Below are 19,465 nucleotides of genomic sequence, written 5' to 3'. Positions count from 1 at the left end.
AATATAACTACTATAATACTGCCCCCTATGTACAAGAATATAACTACTATAATACTGCCCCCTATGTACAAGAATATAACTACTATAATACTGCCCCCTATGTACAAGAATATAACTACTATAATACTGCCCCCTATGTACAAGGATATAACTACTATAATACTGCCTCCTATGTACAAGAATATAACTACTATAATACTGCCTCCTATGTACAAGAATATAACTACTATAATACTGCCCTCTATGTACAAGAATATAACTACTATAATACTGCCCCCTATGTACAAGAATATAACTACTATAATACTGCTCCTATGTACAAGAATATAACTACTATAATACTGCCTCCTATGTACAAGACTATAACTACTATAATACTGCCCCCTATGTACAAGAATATAACTACTATAATACTGCCCTCTATGTACAAGAATATAACTACTATAATACTGCCCCCTATGTACAAGAATATAACTACTATAATACTGCTCCTATGTACAAGAATATAACTACTATAATACTGCCCCCTATGTACAAGATTATAACTACTATAATACTGCCCCTATGTACAAGAATATAACTACTATAATACTGCCCCCTATGTACAGAATATAACTAATATAATACTGCCTCCTATGTACAAGAATATAACTACTATAATACTGCCTCCTATGTACAAGAATATAACTACTATAATACTGCTCCCTATGTACAAGAATAGAACTACTATAATACTGCTCCCTATGTACAAGAATAACTACTATAATACTGCTCCCTATGTACAAGTATATAACTACTATAATACTGCCCCCTATGTACAACAATATAACTACTATAATACTGCCTCCTATGTACAAGAATATAACTACTATAATACTGCTCCTATGTACAAGAATATAACTACTATAATACTGCCCCCTACGTACAAGAATATAACTACTATAATACTGCCCCCTATGTACAAGAATATAACTACTATAATACAGCCTCCTATGTACAAAAATATAACTACTATAATACTGCCCCCTATGTAAAAGAATATAACTACTATAATACTGCCTCCTATATACAAGTATATAACTACTATAATACTGCCCCCTATGTACAAGAATATAACTACTATAATACTGCTCCCTATGTACAAGAATATAACTACTATAATACTGCCCCCTATGTACAAGAATATAACTACTATAATACTGCTCCTATGTACAAGAATATAACTACTATAATACTTCTCCCGATGTACAAGAATATAACTACTATAATACTGCCCCTATGCACAAGAATATAACTACTATAATAGTGCCCCCTATGTACAAGAATATAACTACTATAATGCTGCTCCTATGTACAAGAATATAACTACTATAATACTGCTCCTATGTACAAGAATATAACTACTATAATACTGCTCTCTATGTACAAGAATATACCTACTATAATACTGCCCCCTATGTACAAGAATATACCTACTATAATACTGCCCCCTATATACAAGAATATAACTACTATAATACTGCCCCCTATATACAAGAATATAACTACTATAATACTGCTTCTATGTACAAGAATATAACTACTATAATACTGCTTCTATGTACAAGAATATAACTACTATAATACTGCCTCCTATGTACAAGAATATAACTACTATAATACTGCCTCCTATGTACAAGAATATAACTACTATAATACTGCTTCTATGTACAAGAATATAACTACTATAATACTGCCTCCTATGTACAAGAATATAACTACTATAATACTGCCCCCAATATACAAGAATATAACTACTATAATACTGCCCCCTATGTACATGAATATAACTACTATAATACTGCCCCCAATATACAAGAATATAACTACTATAATACTGCCCCCTATGTACAAGAATATAACTACCATAATACTGCTTCTATGTACAAGAATATAACTACTATAATACTGCCCCTATATACAAGAATATAACTACTATAATACTGCCCCCTATGTACAAGAATATAACCACTATAATACTGCCCCCTATGTACAAGAATATAACCACTATAATACTGCCCCCTATGTACAAGAATATAACCACTATAATACTGCCCCCTATATGCAAGAATATAACTACTATAATACTGCCCCCTATATGCAAGAATATAACTACTATAATACTGCCCCCTATATGCAAGAATATAACTACTATAATACTGCCCCCTATATGCAAGAATATAACTACTATAATACTGCCCCCTATATGCAAGAATATAACTACTATAATATTGCCCCCTATGTACAAGAATATAACTACCATAATACTGCTTCTATGTACAAGAATATATCTACTATAGTACTGCCCCTATGTACAAGAATATAACTACTATAATACTGCCCCCTATGTACAAGAATATAACCACTATAATACTGCCACCTATATACAATATACCTACTATAATACTGCCCCTATGTACAAGAATATACCTACTATAATACTGCCCCCTATGTACAAGAATATAACTACTATAATACTGCCCCCTATATACAAGAATATAACTACTATAATACTGCCTCCTATGTACAAGAATATAACTACTATAATACTGCCCCCTATATGCAAGAATATAACTACTATAATAGTGCCTCCTATGTACAAGAATATAACTACTATAATACTGCCCCCTATATGCAAGAATATAACTACTATAATACTGCCCATTATGTACAAGAATATAACTACTATAGTACTGCCCCCTATGTACAAGAATATAACCACTATAATACTGCCACCTATATACAATATACCTACTATAATACTGTCCCTATGTACAAGAATATACCTACTATAATACTGCCCCCTATGTACAAGAATATAACTACTATAATACTGCCCCCTATATACAAGAATATAACTACTATAATACTGCCCATTATGTACAAGAATATAACTACTATAGTACTGCCCCAATGTACAAGAATATAACTACTATAATACTGCCCCCTATGTACAAGAATATAACTACTATAATACTGCCCCCTATGTACAAGAATATAACTACTATAATACTGCCCCCTATGTACAAGAATATAACTACTATAATACTGCCTCCTAAGTACAAGAATATAACTACTATAATACTGCCCCTATGTACAAGAATATAAACTACCATAATACTGCCCCCTATGTACAAGAATATAAACTACCATAATACTGCCCCCTATGTACAAGAATATAACTACTATAATACTGCCCCCTATGTACAAGAATATAACTACTATAATACTGCCCCCTATGTACAAGAATATAACTACTATAATACTGCCCCCTATGTACAAGAATATAACTACTATAATACTGCCCCCTATGTACAAGGATATAACTACTATAATACTGCCTCCTATGTACAAGAATATAACTACTATAATACTGCCTCCTATGTACAAGAATATAACTACTATAATACTGCCCCCTATGTTTAAGAATATAACTACTATAATACTGCCCCCTATGTACAAGAATATAACTACTATAATACTGCCCCCTATGTACAAGAATATAACTACTATAATACTGCCCCCTATATACAAGAATATAACTACTATAATACTGCTCCTGTGTACAAGAATATAACTACTATAATACTGCCCCCTATGTACAAGAATATAACTACTATAATACTGCCCCCTATATACAAGAATATAACTACTATAATACTGCTCCTGTGTACAAGAATATAACTACTATAATACGGCTCCCTGTGTACAAGAATATAACTACTATAATACTGCCCCCTATATACAAGAATATAACTACTATAATACTGCCCCTATGTACAAGAATATAACTACTATAATACTGCCCCCTATGTACACGAATATAACTACTATAATACTGCTCCGTATGTACAAGAATATAACTACCATAATACTGCCTCCTATGTACAAGAGTATAACTACTATAATACTGCCCCCTATGTACAAGAATATAACTACTATAATACTGCCCCCTATGTACAAGAATATAACTACTATAATACTACTCCCCATGTACAAGAATATAACTACTATAATACGGCTCCTATGTACAAGAATATAACTACTATAATACTGCCCCCTATGTACAAGAATATAACTACTATAATACTGCCCCCTATGTACAAGAATATAACTACTATAATACTGCCCCCTATGTACAAGAATATAACTACTATAATACTGCTCCCCATGTACAAGAATATAACTACTATAATACTGCCCCCATGTACAAGAATATAACTACTATAATACTGCCCCCTATGTACAAGAATATAACTACTATAATACTGTCCCCCTATGTACAAGGATATAACTACTATAATACTGCCCCCTATGTACAAGAATATAACTACTATAATACTACTCCTTATGTACAAGAATATAACTACTATAATACTGCCCCCTATGTACAAGAATATAACTACTATAATACTACTCCCTATGTACAAGAATATAACTACTATAATACTGCCCCTATGTACAAGAATATAACTACTATAATACTGCCCCCCTATGTACAAGAATATAACTACTATAATACTGCCCCCTATGTACAAGAATATAACTACTATAATACTGCCTCCTATGTACAAGAATATAACTACTATAATACAGCCCCCTATGTACAAGAATATAACTACTATAATACTGCCCCCTATGTACAAGAATATAACTACTATAATACTGCTACTATGTACAAGCATATACCTACTATAATACTGCCCCCTATGTACAAGAATATAACTACTATAATACTGCCCCCTATGTACAAGAATATAACTACTATAATACTGCCCCCTATGTACAAGAATACAACTACTATAATACTGCTCTCCTATGTACAATAATATAACTACTGTAATACTGCCACCTATGTACAATAATATAACTACTATAATACTGCTCCTATGTACAAGAATATAACTACTATAATACTGTCCCTATGTACAAGAATATAACTACTATTATACTGCCCCCTATGTACCAGAATAGAACTATCATTTATCATGGAAAACTGGCCCCTTGAAAGGAGGCTCTAGTACCCTGTTGTACCGCCTCTAGCTTTTATACAAGATGTGATACGGGTGGGCATGGAGGCATACAGGTTCTGTATGGTATCCTGCGGCATATCACTCCACATTTGCTGTAACGGAGTCTCTAGATTGTGCAAACTCTTGGGCTGTTTAAATTGGCATCCCAGACGGTCCCATACATGTTCTGTTGGCGATCAATCTGGTGACCGAGCAGCCAAGGAAGTGTGCCAATGTTGTGGAGACATTCCTGTGAGCCCCTTAAGTGTGCTGCCAACAAGTATCGTGCTGGTAAATGCCTCTTGGAAACTGCCATGAAAGACAATACATGTGGCTGCAGGATGTACTGAACATGAAGCTGAGCTGTCATCGTCCCTCATACCACCACTAGGGGTGACCGACTGTGGTATGCGATGGCCCCCCCAGACCATCACGCCAGCAGTGGGGGCAGTGTGCCGCTCCACAGCAAAGGCAGGATTGAGGCACCCACTCTGACGTCTCCAAACGCCAATACGGCCGCCGTTGATGCCCAAACTAAAACTGGATTCGTTGCTGAAGACAACCTGATTCCACTCTGTGCCAACCGGCCAGGATAGCTATGACTACAGTCCAAAGGACATGCTCAGAGGTGTATTAGCGAGCTGCCTGCCGCCATTGTTAGTTCCACTTCTTCCTGTCCCCTCTCTAATTCTCTCGGAGTGCAGCTAGGGCAGCGCCCAGTGCCCGGCAGCAGCACGGTTAGTGAGTCTGTGTGAGTTAATGAGCGGGCGGGCCACTGCAAATAGCAGTTAGTAGAATAGCCAGGTCAGCCACCTCAGCTGCATTCATTTAGAAGCCGTCCGTTCAGTGCTGCCCGCCACTGGGTCTCAGATGGGTATTCATTGACTCTCTGACCTCCAAGGTTATGTTCACACATGTGAATTCCGCCTCTAAAAACTGCTGTAATATTTGTGTCTTTCTGCTGTGGTTTTGCCGTGGGTCCGCGTGTGGATTGAGCCGTCAATGGGCACAATCCATGGGGGGAATTCAGGACAGGTTTCGTTACTAGTTAATGTGTCGCCCAAGCCAACTCTTGTTTCCAATGTGGCCCAGAGACACACAAAGGTTTGACACCTCTGGTTTAGAACATGTATGGTTGTATTAGACTGCCTGATTGTAGATGAGGCATTATCTTATGCATTTGGGATTGAATCTGGCACTTAGATGTCCGTTATAAGTGGAGGTTTCCGGTTTCCCAACAGACCCTGGACAATGGTCATCAGATTGCTCGACACTCCCCTTCAGATCTACAAGTCTTCTTCCAAAGCAGCAGAGTCATTGAGGTCCTTCTCCATAGATGGACTGTGCTGTCCTATCCAATGGATCCTTGGAGGTCACAGATTTCTAAGAAGGGGATCCTCAAATTCCGCACTGAAGACTCGCCATCAGCTCTCCGGAGACTCAAACTTGAGCTGAAGTACATCTAGCTCTTATGTTTTCCACCTGGCTGTTCTTCTCTTCTCACATCTTATATCTATTGACATTTTATTCATAGCCATCCTGCTGTCCTCCATGGCATAACCTCTTCACCGCAGATAGGGCTGGCCTGCCCTCCACCCCCCAACCTCCATACACACCTACCGTGGTCGCTCTGTTGGCTCCTAACCCTTTTCTGCCCAATCTTCCCTCCTTTCCCATTTATTGTATACATTGGCTTACCTTGTTACACTTTTTTGACGTATATGATAACTAGAAAAAAAACGCATGGCGAACGCTCCCCAATACTAATGAGGGCCAAACATTTAGCCTTTTGGTTGCATAAACCTTGTCTTCTGGTTCGGACTTGAATACCTTAAATGTGTTCGTACTTCAGGTATCTTTTACATGAAAAGCTTGACAATGTTCAGGAGTTCGGAGTTGTAGGAGGTGCTGGACGCCTTTCCTAAAGCGTTACAATACTACATGCTAGAAGGTCTGTTTTTTCCGATGTCTCTTCGGAATGAACTCTGACATCGATCGCTCGATCAGTCCGCCTGTTTTACAGCAGATACATTGTTGGGTCGTTCAAACAAGAAGTCGTTGATTGTTCACATCTGCTGTATAAGTGAGAACGACTGAACTGTATTTAATCCGAACCTTCAGTGAACGAGCCGACATGAACGATGAAGAAAAAGTGAATGATTTATTGTTGGTCATTTGACGGGCGGCTGCATTTACACCTAACGATTAGCGTTCATTTTTGCTTGTTTGCACACTTTCATTCCCGATAATCATTCCGTGTAAAAGGGCCTATGATCACCAACTACTTCAGAAGGGTCGGTGATCCGGGGATTACTCTGAATGCCAGATTGGAGTCGGGAAGGAATTTATTTTTCCTTAAATGAGGAAAATTGGCTTCTACCTCATTGGTTTTTTTTTGCCTTCCTCTGGATCAACATTGCAGGGTAATAGGCTGAGCTGGATGGACATGGGGCTTTTTCAGCCTTACATATTATACTGTTCTGTGTTTACCTGCATTGATACCAACTGAAGCTGCATCCTCTCGATATGCCATCACCTTTTAGGACAAGAGGCTTTTAAAGGGTTTGTCTCAATCAGCAGATCACCACTGGTTCCCCTTCTAGCCACCCAACAAACAGCTGATCTTGCTGGGGAATGCGCTACCAAACAGGCATTTCCTTTGCAGGGATCGCTGCAGGAGAAATGAAGTATTACATGGTGGCTATTCAGATGAATGTAATGTATGGACACCTCATCTCCCCCAGAAAGGGAGCAGCTCTCGGTCCTGGCTCATAGAGGGGATTCCCAAACAGGTGACCCCCTGCCCCGCAGATAGGAGGTATAGTGCATTGGCACCTTAATACCAAAGTACTGTGAAGATTACATAATCTGAAGATTGTGTTGACCATCTAGGACGGCTAAAAATGGGATCTGGACCCAGCGGATCGGAGGGGCAACAGAACAACAAATGCAGGTACCACCTCCTGCCATATTCGGTCCATTTGGTCTCCAAACCGGAGGGTCACTTTAGGGGTCAGAAGGGAATAGAAAACCTAAGCATGGAAGGATATTGTCCAACTACATGACTACTGTGTAGGTTTTGGCCGCGGGGGATATCAGGGTAGCTTCCTTTCCGATAGTGTAACAAGCAGTAACTATAATGTATAAAAGCAGACGTGTTTAAAAAAAACGGAGCAGAGAGAATAGGAGGAATTCCTTTTTTGTTCCTTGTAATTCTCATTAGAAATCATAATAGCGGCTTTTGATTACATGAAGCCGGCTCCTGTTATTTGTATGAGATGAAAGCCGTATCAATGTTACAAAAGACAATGTAGATATTCCTTGTGCTTTTAACCACTTTCATATTGCAAATGATGGAAGACTTTAAAGGACGAATCGCGGACTCAGTTTCTACCATATAAAATTAGAGGGGGAAAAGAAACAGAATATATTACTCCACGGAGGGAGATTTCAATATCAAACCCAAATGTATGTCAGAAGAAGACGATGGTGCTCTAGAAGGAGGACGGTGGGGAGACGAGGCGGGGACGGCACCTCCTCACCGGGTCAGGCTCCACGGACCCAAAAATACCACAAGAAAGGCAAGGAAAATACCCAATAGAATTGATGAGATTGATAGTAGATGATGACTAGATATACAGCGCACACAACATGGCAGTATATAATGTATGGCACAGAACCCATGCACAGCGTATAGTGTAGTACACATTGGAGCAGCACAGAATACATGAACCAACTCTGCATCAAGTCCGCAGATATGATCAGACCACTTGCTTTAATGGAACTCCACATCGCAATTTATAAGCCATGCATTACTCTGCAAGCAGGTTTCGCATACAAGCTGTGTGTGTGTGTGGGGGGGGGGGGGGGGGGAGGAGGGTCTAAACCCAAATATGGTCCCATGGTTAGTGTGGATTACTACTAGTGTGGATACCTCTAGTTACATTTAAAGGCTCTGTAGCGAGTAGGACATTTGCTTACAGGGTCGCTACCTATATGTGGCACAAGAGAGACCGTTTTCTTCTTTTTGGGGGGAGAGACAATTTGTATACTTTTTCCCATGAAGCATTGCTCGCATGATTTCCCTATGTCAGCTGGATCTCAACAAGGAGTAACAGTACCTTCCAAGAGCATAGATAACTGTAAAGTATCAGAGGCATATGAACTTCCTATTGATTACAACTGACGTAAATATGGAAGCGTCTACTTAGTAAAAACTACACAGCAGAACAGGACACATGGGCTGCACAGAAGCAAACTGGACCTCAAAACAGATAAACTTTACAAAAAGTGTGAAAATAAAAAGGTTGGTGCATTAGAGTGTATGTACGAATCCATCATTTTATTGGTGGCCGATTTCTGTTTAGATTCTCCTTAAATTTTCCTGCTTGTGAAACTGCAAGTTCAGAGCTTAGTAGACATTCCCTTTAAAATCACTCTCCCCTCCCACTTACTGACACAGTTGTGTAAGCTGTGAATGAAGTTTCCTGGTCGATCTCTAACTTGCCTATGTGAATAAGTAAAGGGTTGTATTGCATTTGTGAACCCGTCTATGGTTTCCGACCCAGGGTTCCATCTGAAATGCAGAAAATGGCAAGTAGACAGAATCCTGGATGGCATCATACGATTGCATTAATCATACAGAGACCAAAGCTGAAAACTTTGCTCTCCGTTTGAGCAGGTTTCAGTTCCCTTGAATGCAGTTTTGGGCATTTCAGATGGAAACCATAGACACAATGTTAACCCCGCCCAACAATGTCCTGCTCTGCTCCTCAAAAATACTGCAACTCCAATGGGATCCATCAACCTATTACAGCTGTCATGGCTAAGGATTGTGGGGGGAAGCCATACTAGTGAGAACAAAGTCTTACAGGATTGTGGGCAAATGCTTGATCATTAGGGATTCGACCACTGGACCCCCATCAATCCCAAGATTTCCACACCGTGTATGCCCCATGTGAATGTAGCAGCGGCGCATGTATGACCACCACTCCCTTGACTTCTACAGGATAGAGAAAAATTGTTGGGCGTATAGAAGTGAATGGAGTAGTGATCAGGCATGTACAGCATGAGGCATTCTGGGTATATAGATGAATCACGGGGTCTCCCAGCAGTTGGACCCCCAGAAATCAAACATCTTATTCTGAGGATAAGAGAAAAAAGTCTTCATTGGGAAAACCCATTTAAAGAGAAAGAACTGAACTGATGTGCCCATTAAGTGGAGGCCATTTGTAGAACATCTGCACCCCTTTCCTTTTACCAATGACTGCTATTACTTACGCTGTAGCCCTTCACAGATCTAGACTCAAATTTAAACTTTATTGAGAACCTTTAAAAAACATGTATCTGGGCCAACAGACAAAATATACATGTTTTTAAAGGTTCTCAATAAAGTTAAAATTTTAGTCTATATCTGCGAAGGGCTTTACGTTAATTTCTAATATACAGACTCTGTCGACTGCCTCTGCTATTACTTACACTGCAGCATGTAAATGGCTGATATATTTGAGCCATAGATGCTTTTTTACTTGCTTTTATCAGCTGCTCACAAAGGACTATGCCAGGAAGAAGAGCAATGGTGTGCTGTATGTAGTGCCTGAATGGGCGCTGTGCGGCTCCTATCCCTGTCATGTAGCACCCCTCTCGTCCGGCACCCCTGCGGCAGTCAGCAGTTCCTTAAGCCGTAGATGTACCTGCTCTCTCATGACCTTATAAATATTATAATTGGCATGATGCCCACGTGGCCAACAATCTACTGCACAATGTCCGATCCGTGGTGAAGTTATAAACACATTGTTGCCAGTCCCTATAAAAGTTTTTAAGTCTTTAATCAAATGTCAAATGTCACCATAGATTCACTGATGATGGGCGAGACATCCCGGCTTTGGTCATACATGAATTATCATCTGCGGCCACTTTTGTCTTCCCTTTCGAATCCCAAGCCTCTTCTTAAACCTAGAACTAGTGTTTGGATTGGGAAAACCGTAAAAGCACCTGGGAGGGTGAAATGTCATCCTGTGTAATCCACGCTCCTCTATACAGTGTATCCCTTTCAAAAACCTCAATGAAGTCAAGTTTTTGCAAACAAAGCTTTGAAAGTCTATGAGTGAGTGAGTGGTAGTAAAAAAAAAAAAAAAAAAAAAGAAGGAAGGGGTGGCGAACATGGAGCTCGGAAACACTCACCTCTTCCCGTAATTTTATCAACTGCGACGAGAATGCACAAAGAGAGATAAAGAGGAAAGAAAAGGCAAGAGAGAGATCAGTTGTGTGACAGGATACAGAATTAACACTGACAATTTATCTGTTTACATGTTTAGCATTTAAAAAAAAAAAATCACAGACAAACACATTAAACGAGGCTAAACATCCACCGCGTTACGCCGCGCTTTTTTTTTTTATCTTTTTTTTTTTGTGAGTGACTAAAGATCAGTTTCTCATACTGTCACATTAAACAGAAAAAATGGTTTGGGATTCTCTTTTAAAAGCACATCTAAGACGCGATCATCAAGTAGAGGGGAATGGCTTGGTGGAACTCTGCTACAAAGGGAGAAAAAAAGGTGCTAGCCTCCGCGTTCTTCATGGTATAGACGTACACCCAGGCACCCCGGCTCACCGAGACAAAATCACCGGGATTCTTGGTGGTGCCAGGGAGAACTACTTAGGCCGCAAGAACAAACTCTCTGGCCAATCCCACAAAAACTGACAGAGTGGGCAAAGTCGCCACGGTGTGATGCCCAGCGGAATATAAGGTGCAACAGTCTGTGACAACATCGGGCCGTCTGCGGGTTCAGTGCGATCTGCAACATTTCTTTCTTTTTCCTTGTTTTTGCATGTGGCTGCGGCTCAGCAGATTCTGACAAGTGCTTGTGAACCAAATCCCAGCCTTCTCAGATTACCCCGAGCTAAGCACATTTACCCAACTTCTTTTTATACAGTTCATTCTCCTTAAGAAGCATTTGTTGGTCCTAATGACGACCGATGGGGACAAGATTGAGGGGTTTCAGTAAGCAAATTATTGCAGCTCTGTTGCTCCAAAATAGAGTTTAGGTCAGTAGACGGCGAACGGCTCGGCTGGAGCTTTTAGGAGTAGCAGTCAAAAAGGAAAAAAAAAATAGAAAAAGCTACTGTTCCTATAATGAAAGATGGGACGCCGTGAAGGCAGCTCGGAGACAGCGATATAAATGCAGACTGGACCGCCGGGTTATAAATTGGGAGATTTCATTTCCGATTTTCACTTAGATCAGGTTTCCTAAAACAAGGAGGTCTGCAAGTCTTTGCATGTTGATGAAAGTCCATTTCTAATTCCCGCACACATTGCGATGCCCCCGTTAGATGTAATGAGGTCGGTACGTCAGGCTGAATTAGTCTATTTTATAGTTTACATTCATTTCTATTTTTACATCTATTTGTATTCTTTTATGACTTTGTTTACAAACATCTTTGAATATCGATTTCTAATTAGTGACCATTTTATCATCGCCACGGTTACATTTTATTGTGTGTGAATCATTGTACTAAAATATAAAAAAGAAAGGTGAAATTAAAATATAAAATCAAAAAATTATTAACCTACAAAAAGGTTACAAATATAAAAAGTGCTACTAAATAAATATCAGCAGTAACAGAGAAATACGGAATGACTGATGATGGAACGAAGGCTTTACCTATTCATTATAAATCACAACAAAAAATAAACGGAACCTACATCACTCCATTAACTCCTTATATAGACGGTCGGAGGATCGGATGGAGTTTCAGACGCCTCATTTTTAAAAAACTTTATACAAATTTGACAGATTCGGCCAGGATTATAAATTTCTTCTAATGCAATTTTAATATCACTGCTTAAATGCTAATTGATTTATATATAATATGTGATAATACATTTTATCTAATAGGGGAAGAAACTATTTAAAAATATATATATTTTTTCACATTTATTCTCATCTTTGAAAGGTTTCAAAAAGGGTTAATAATACCCAAATTGTTCTTTAATCGTTTCACGGCTTGAAGTCTCATGTCCGGTATAGAAGAATGTGTCTTGTTTTATGACAGATATTTATTTTTCCTTTTTTTTAAGAAATGCTAATTTTTGAAAGTCAATGATCATTTTTCAGCGCTATACTGCTAAAGGCTGGGGATGTTTCTCTAAATCAGCAAGTTTTCAATGTGGATGTGTGCGACACGGCTTACTTGGGAAGACTCATTCTACCACATTGATCTTTAGAAACATTATGGTGGGTTGTTTTCAGACCCCCCCCCCCCCCCCCACCAAGACCCCCCATCCAAAAAAAAAAAATCTTTATCTTGTTTGTGCTGGATGACTGAATTTAAGCCTTTTTTTGCACGATCTGTTACTAAGCAAAGTAGTAGAATGCCTCTCCTTTATCATTGTAATCAATGACATTCAATCAAACTTAAAAAAAAAAAGGAAAAAAATAATTTGACATTTTTGTTTCTCACGGCATCAAATGTAAACTAGTCGTTACGGATTCTGATATTCATATAAGGACATACGGTTGATTCTGAAACCGTTACCAAAATACTAACAAAAGGGGTTTTTTTTTCCCTTTTTCCTGTCATTGCGGAACTCGATGCAAGCGGTAATCTGTGTCTTAGTAGGCTCAGGGAGAAAGAAGAAAAAAAAATCTGGTTTGCGCTGGTTTGAGCCAGTAGAATCTCTTGTGGTTAAGCCGTCTGCTGTGACTAAAATCAAAACATGCCGCGGCGTGTGTAGTGGGGTTGGAGGCGCATGCACGTGACTCCCCAAACCACCGAAAATACATTAAAAAAAAAAAAAACGATAATGTGACGACCATTCCTGCCTGCATGCTGATAACAAATAAATGCTGAACTCTATTAAACGCCCCTTCCCTATTATCGCGGGTCGAACAGACAATTTTCTGAACTTATGATGGTTGTCTATTTACTTCTCTATAAACCCTCGCCGTGCGTAGAAGAGATTTGAGCTTGCTAATGATCTTCTCTGCCGGGGCTATATGAGATGATACTGGCCTTCTTCAGATCTCGGGGAATTAAATTGACCAACTTCACCCGCCAGCTCTGTAGCTGAAGACTGATGTACTTTGTGCTCAGCGAGCCAAATCTCACACCAAAAGAATGGAGCGGGTAAAAAAATTAAGTATCTTGTGCTTGGCAAACACGGGGCCCGTAATCTTTAGGGCTCCACTTAAAGAAAGAAAGAGTTAAAAAATTATAGACGCCAACCGAAAATTAGCAATGAGCAGATTGTGATTGCAGGGAGGCCTCTCGTTATACGGAACAATCGGGGATTCTTAGGAGAAGCTTAAATAACAACATTTCTGGCCCGAGTCACGATTAATAACGGTTCCTGTAGTAGAAAGTTATTCTTTAGGTTTATACGTTGTCAATTTATTAGAAATGTCTTAATTGTTTTTTAGGTTTTCTAAATCGTTATTTTTAGAATTTGAAAAAAATATACGAATCTTTAAAAATTTCAAAATATTTAACATGGAAAACAAAAAACTGCAAAAAATGTAACTGCAGATTACTGAAGAGAAATAGGCGACCTGGTTGTGTGAGCCCGGCCCCTCGTTGGCTTTATGCTGCATATACGGTTTGGCCATTATCATTATTATTAGCACAAACATATATTTAAAAAGACAATAAAACCTTCTGTGGAACAAACAAAAAATAGTGTGAAGTATGAAAAAGCTTTCTGGGTTCAAAATTTGAATACTAAAAGATGTAAGAGTTAAAGCCAAGTTTGCTGCGGTCAGATTTCTGGTCTGATGGGCACATTGTGGACGGAGGGGACCTGCGGGGCCTGAATAGAGCGTCACCCACATCTCATTGTACTTCTGTAGAATATCTCCCTTCGAGAGGTCTGGAAGCCTCGGCAGGTTCTCTTCACCTCCTCTGTATGTACCTAATATGTGTAGACACATGTAGACGAACTACATACAAGGGAGCCGGCTCTACATGTACAGCGGTGGAGGCTAATTATAAGAGATGACACTTTCCGAAGACTTGCATTACAAAGAGGGAAGAGGAGACTAGAGAATAACAATGTAGAACCTATGGATGATGCTGGCAGGAGAGCGGGGGGTTAATTACAGTAATATGAAATAGGTCTTATTTAAAATAATGAGCTACCTCCCTGTATGATCTCGTGATATATCTGTCATCCGACGCCCGGCCGCTATACAACCGCAGTTTTTATTACATTTTCTTTTAGGAATTTTAAATAAAAGAAGATTTTAAATGTTGTTAGTGAAAAGAGAAGAAAAAGGCGCAATAATGTAATAATACAAGGATCATCCCCAGAAATACCATCTATAACATGGGGATACCGCACTGTAATATACTAATAATTACCTTTAATAAACAGTATAATCTGCGATATACAGAAAACATTTAACATAAAAAGGAATATTTCTATATCATAAAATATAATCTGTAGGCAACCCACTATAGTATATAATCTATAATATGGAGATATCCCCGTATAGTATAGAATCTATAATATGGAGACATCCCCCTATAGTATATAATCTATAATATGGAGATATCCCCTATAGTATATAATCTATAATATGGAGATATTCCCCTTATAGTATATAATCTATAATATGGAGATATCCCCTATAGTATATAATCTATAATATGGAGATATCCCCCTATAGTATATAATATGGAGATATCCCCCTATAGTATAGAATCTATAATATGGAAACATCCCCTATAGTATATAATCTATAATATGGAGATATCCCCTATAGTATATAATCTATAATATGGAGATATTCCCCTTATAGTATATAATCTATAATATGGAGATATCCCCTATAGTATATAATCTATAATATGGAGATATCCCCCTATAGTATATAATCTATAATATAGAGACATCCCCCTATAGTATATAATGTATAATATAGATATCCCCCTATAGTATATCATCTATAATATGGAGATATCCCCCTATAGTATATAATCTATAATATAGAGACATCCCCCTATAGTATATAATGTATAATATAGATATCCCCCTATAGTATTAAATCTATAATATGGAGATATCCCCCTATAGTATATAATCTATAATATGGAGATATCCCCGTATAGTATTAATTCTATAATATGGAGATATCCCCCTATAGTATATAATCTATAATATAGAGATATCCCCATATAGTATTAAATCTATAATATGGAGATATCCCCCTATAGTATATAATCTATAATATAGAGATATCCCCCCCACATAGTATATAATCTATAATATAGAGACACCCCCCTATAGTATATAATCTATAATATGGAGATATCCCCCTATAGTATATAATCTATAATATGGAGATATCCCCCTATAGTATATAATCTATAATATGGAGACATCCCCCTATAGTATATAATCTATAATATGGAGATATCCCCCTATAGTATATAATCTATAATATAGAGACATCCCCCTATAGTATATAATGTATAATATAGATATCCCCCTATAGTATATCATCTATAATATGGAGATATCCCTGTATAGTATTAAATCTATAATATGGAGATATCCCCCTATAGTATATAATCTATAATATGGAGATATCCCCCTTATAGTATAGAATCTATAATATGGAGATATTCCCCGTATAGTATTAATTCTATAATATGGAGATATCCCCCTATAGTATATAATCTATAATATAGAGATATCCCCATATAGTATTAAATCTATAATATGGAGATATCCCCTTATAGTATATAATCTATAATATAGAGATATCCCCCCCACATAGTATATAATCTATAATATAGAGATATCCCCCTATAGTATATAATCTATAATATGGAGATATTCCCCGTATAGTATTAATTCTATAATATGGAGATATCCCCCTATAGTATATAATCTATAATATAGAGATATCCCCATATAGTATTAAATCTATAATATGGAGATATCCCCTTATAGTATATAATCTATAATATAGAGATATCCCCCCCACATAGTATATAATCTATAATATAGAGACACCCCCCTATAGTATATAATCTATAATATGGAGATATCCCCCTATAGTATATAATCTATAATATGGAGATATCCCCCTATAGTATATAATCTATAATATGGTGATATCACCGTATAGTATATAATGTATAATATAGAGATATCCCGCTATAGTATATAATCTATAATGTAGAGATATCCCCCTATAGTATATAATCTATAATATAGAGATATCCCCCTATAGTATATAATCTATAATATAGAGATATACCCCTATAGTATATAATCTATAATATGGAGATATCCCCCTATAGTATATAATCTATAATATAGAGACATCTCCCTATAGTATATAATTTAAATATGGAGACATCCCCCTATAGTATATAATCTATATAATGGAGATATTCCCCTATAGTATATAATCTATAATATGGAGACATCCCCCTATAGTATATAATCTATATAATGGAGATATTCCCCTATAGTATATAATCTATAATATAGAGATATCCCCCTATAGTATATAATCTATAATATAGAGACATCTCCCTATAGTATATAATTTATAATATGGAGACATCCCCCTATAGTATATAATCTATATAATGGAGATATTCCCCTATAGTATATAATCTATAATATAGAGATATCCCCCTATAGTATATAATTTATATAATGGAGACATCCCCCTATAGTATATAATCTATAATATAGAGATATCCCCCTATAGTATATAATTTATATAATGGAGATATTCCCCTATACTAATACCACTCAGTAATATTTCATATAGGAATAATCTACTGTAACATGTATAATATAGTAATACTTCCAGAAAATATAATACTGTCCTGTAATATAATATATACTATAGTCACATCAGTGCGTAATATATAATATAGTAATACTTTATTATAACAATCTATTATACAGTTATACCTTATCATCATGTAGTAACACTTTAATACTTCCTGATAACATAATAATACTCCCCTGTAATATAATCTATACTTTAGTAATAGCAACCTGAAGTATATAATATACAGATCCTACCCTATAATACATCAATGTGTGTGTGTATATGTTTGTGTAATTATATATATATTATAGGCAGGGCAACTATTATACCATATATTACAGCAGTATTACTACAGTATAGCTTGTATACTGTAGCTGTATATTATGTACTGCAGGATAGTATTATTATACTACAGATTATATTATAGGGGAGTAACTCTGTTATGTATTATGTTACAGGGCAGTATTACTATATATAAAAGATACTACCGTAGAATATATATAATTAAAGGATACTACCGTGGTGTGTGTAATATATTATAAATAGATCATATATATTCTACGGTCTATCATATATAGTAATACTGCCCTGTAACATAATAAATAACAGAGTTCCTCCCCTATAGCATAATCTATACTATAATACTGCCCTATAATATACAGATCCTACCCTATAATATCTACCCAGCAGTAATATTGCCCTATAATATAATCTGTCATATACACCGCTGCCCTATAATATAATGATACATCATTGTCACCCCCGCTGCTCTGCGGGCTTCACCTCCCTGACCACTGTGTGGTTCGGTTCTTGAGTTTTCTACCTGGTTGACGGATAATTGCTGAAAACTCTAATAGAATCCGTCTCCGGACGCAGGGTGGACGAGCTCATCGCACAAAGAAGGATTCAAGATCCCTACACTGTAGGAAAACCAGGTGAGGGGTCCCATATGTTATATGGCCTCCAGGGGGCGTCCGGAGGGAAGCACTATTATAGCAACGGAGCTGACCCCAGCATGGAGGGAGCCGCTATGTGGAGCGCGGTACGACACAAGCACACAGGGCACAACGGGAGAGCCGTAACTGTCCTGCGTACATGCATTGTCCTAGAGACCAGCCCTTTGGTGGGGGTCCCGGCAGCAGACTCCACCGATCTACTGTTGTTGGTCTATTCTAAGGATAGGCTGCAACTGGACAACCCCTTTAAGGATGTCTTGGGGGCCTTGTTTCCAAAGTCAAATCACAGCGGAGAAGCAAAGTAGAATGAATCTAAGTGCGGATACATCCAAATATTAAGATCTCCAGCAGGTGAGAGAAGACGGGCGCTCTCCGTGCGAACAGACGGGTTACGGGAGCGCAGCGGATCTCATGGACCATGGAGCCATTGGTATAGAAGATACCGGTCTGTGCCGCTAATTCGCTTCGTGTCTATAAGGACGACTTCATGAACCCATAAAGGCTCCTCACACCAACCAGAATGGCCACAAAACAGCGCAGATTAGGACCTAATCCCAGAAAAATGCTACAAAACCTGCATTAGGTGCGGCATGCGGCTTGCTGAACGCTTTTCAGAATTTCTTGCATTTTTTTTCCAAAAATTTAACTGCACAATTCTGGA

At 37.7% G+C, this 19,465-nt stretch overlaps 1 protein-coding gene across 4 annotated transcripts in view; it reads right to left on the bottom strand.

The window, feature by feature from the left end:
* Positions 1-19,465, bottom strand: part of VTI1A (vesicle transport through interaction with t-SNAREs 1A) — a 468,860-nt gene that overhangs the window by 337,837 nt on the left and 111,558 nt on the right. For 2 of the 4 annotated variants that reach the window (XM_066601427.1, XM_066601425.1), the window contains exon 5: positions 11,235-11,255. The exons of the other annotated variants lie outside the window; for them this stretch is intronic. In XM_066601427.1, the coding sequence (XP_066457524.1) occupies positions 11,235-11,255 (21 nt within the window). The remainder of the gene's footprint in view (positions 1-11,234; positions 11,256-19,465) is intronic. 4 annotated transcript variants of the gene reach the window in all.

This window comes from Eleutherodactylus coqui, chromosome 4 (assembly GCF_035609145.1).
Source record: "Eleutherodactylus coqui strain aEleCoq1 chromosome 4, aEleCoq1.hap1, whole genome shotgun sequence".
NCBI lineage: Eukaryota > Metazoa > Chordata > Amphibia > Anura > Eleutherodactylidae > Eleutherodactylus > Eleutherodactylus coqui.
The sequence above is the reverse complement of the archived record's forward strand: the minus strand, read 5'-3'. Positions and strand labels throughout refer to the sequence as shown.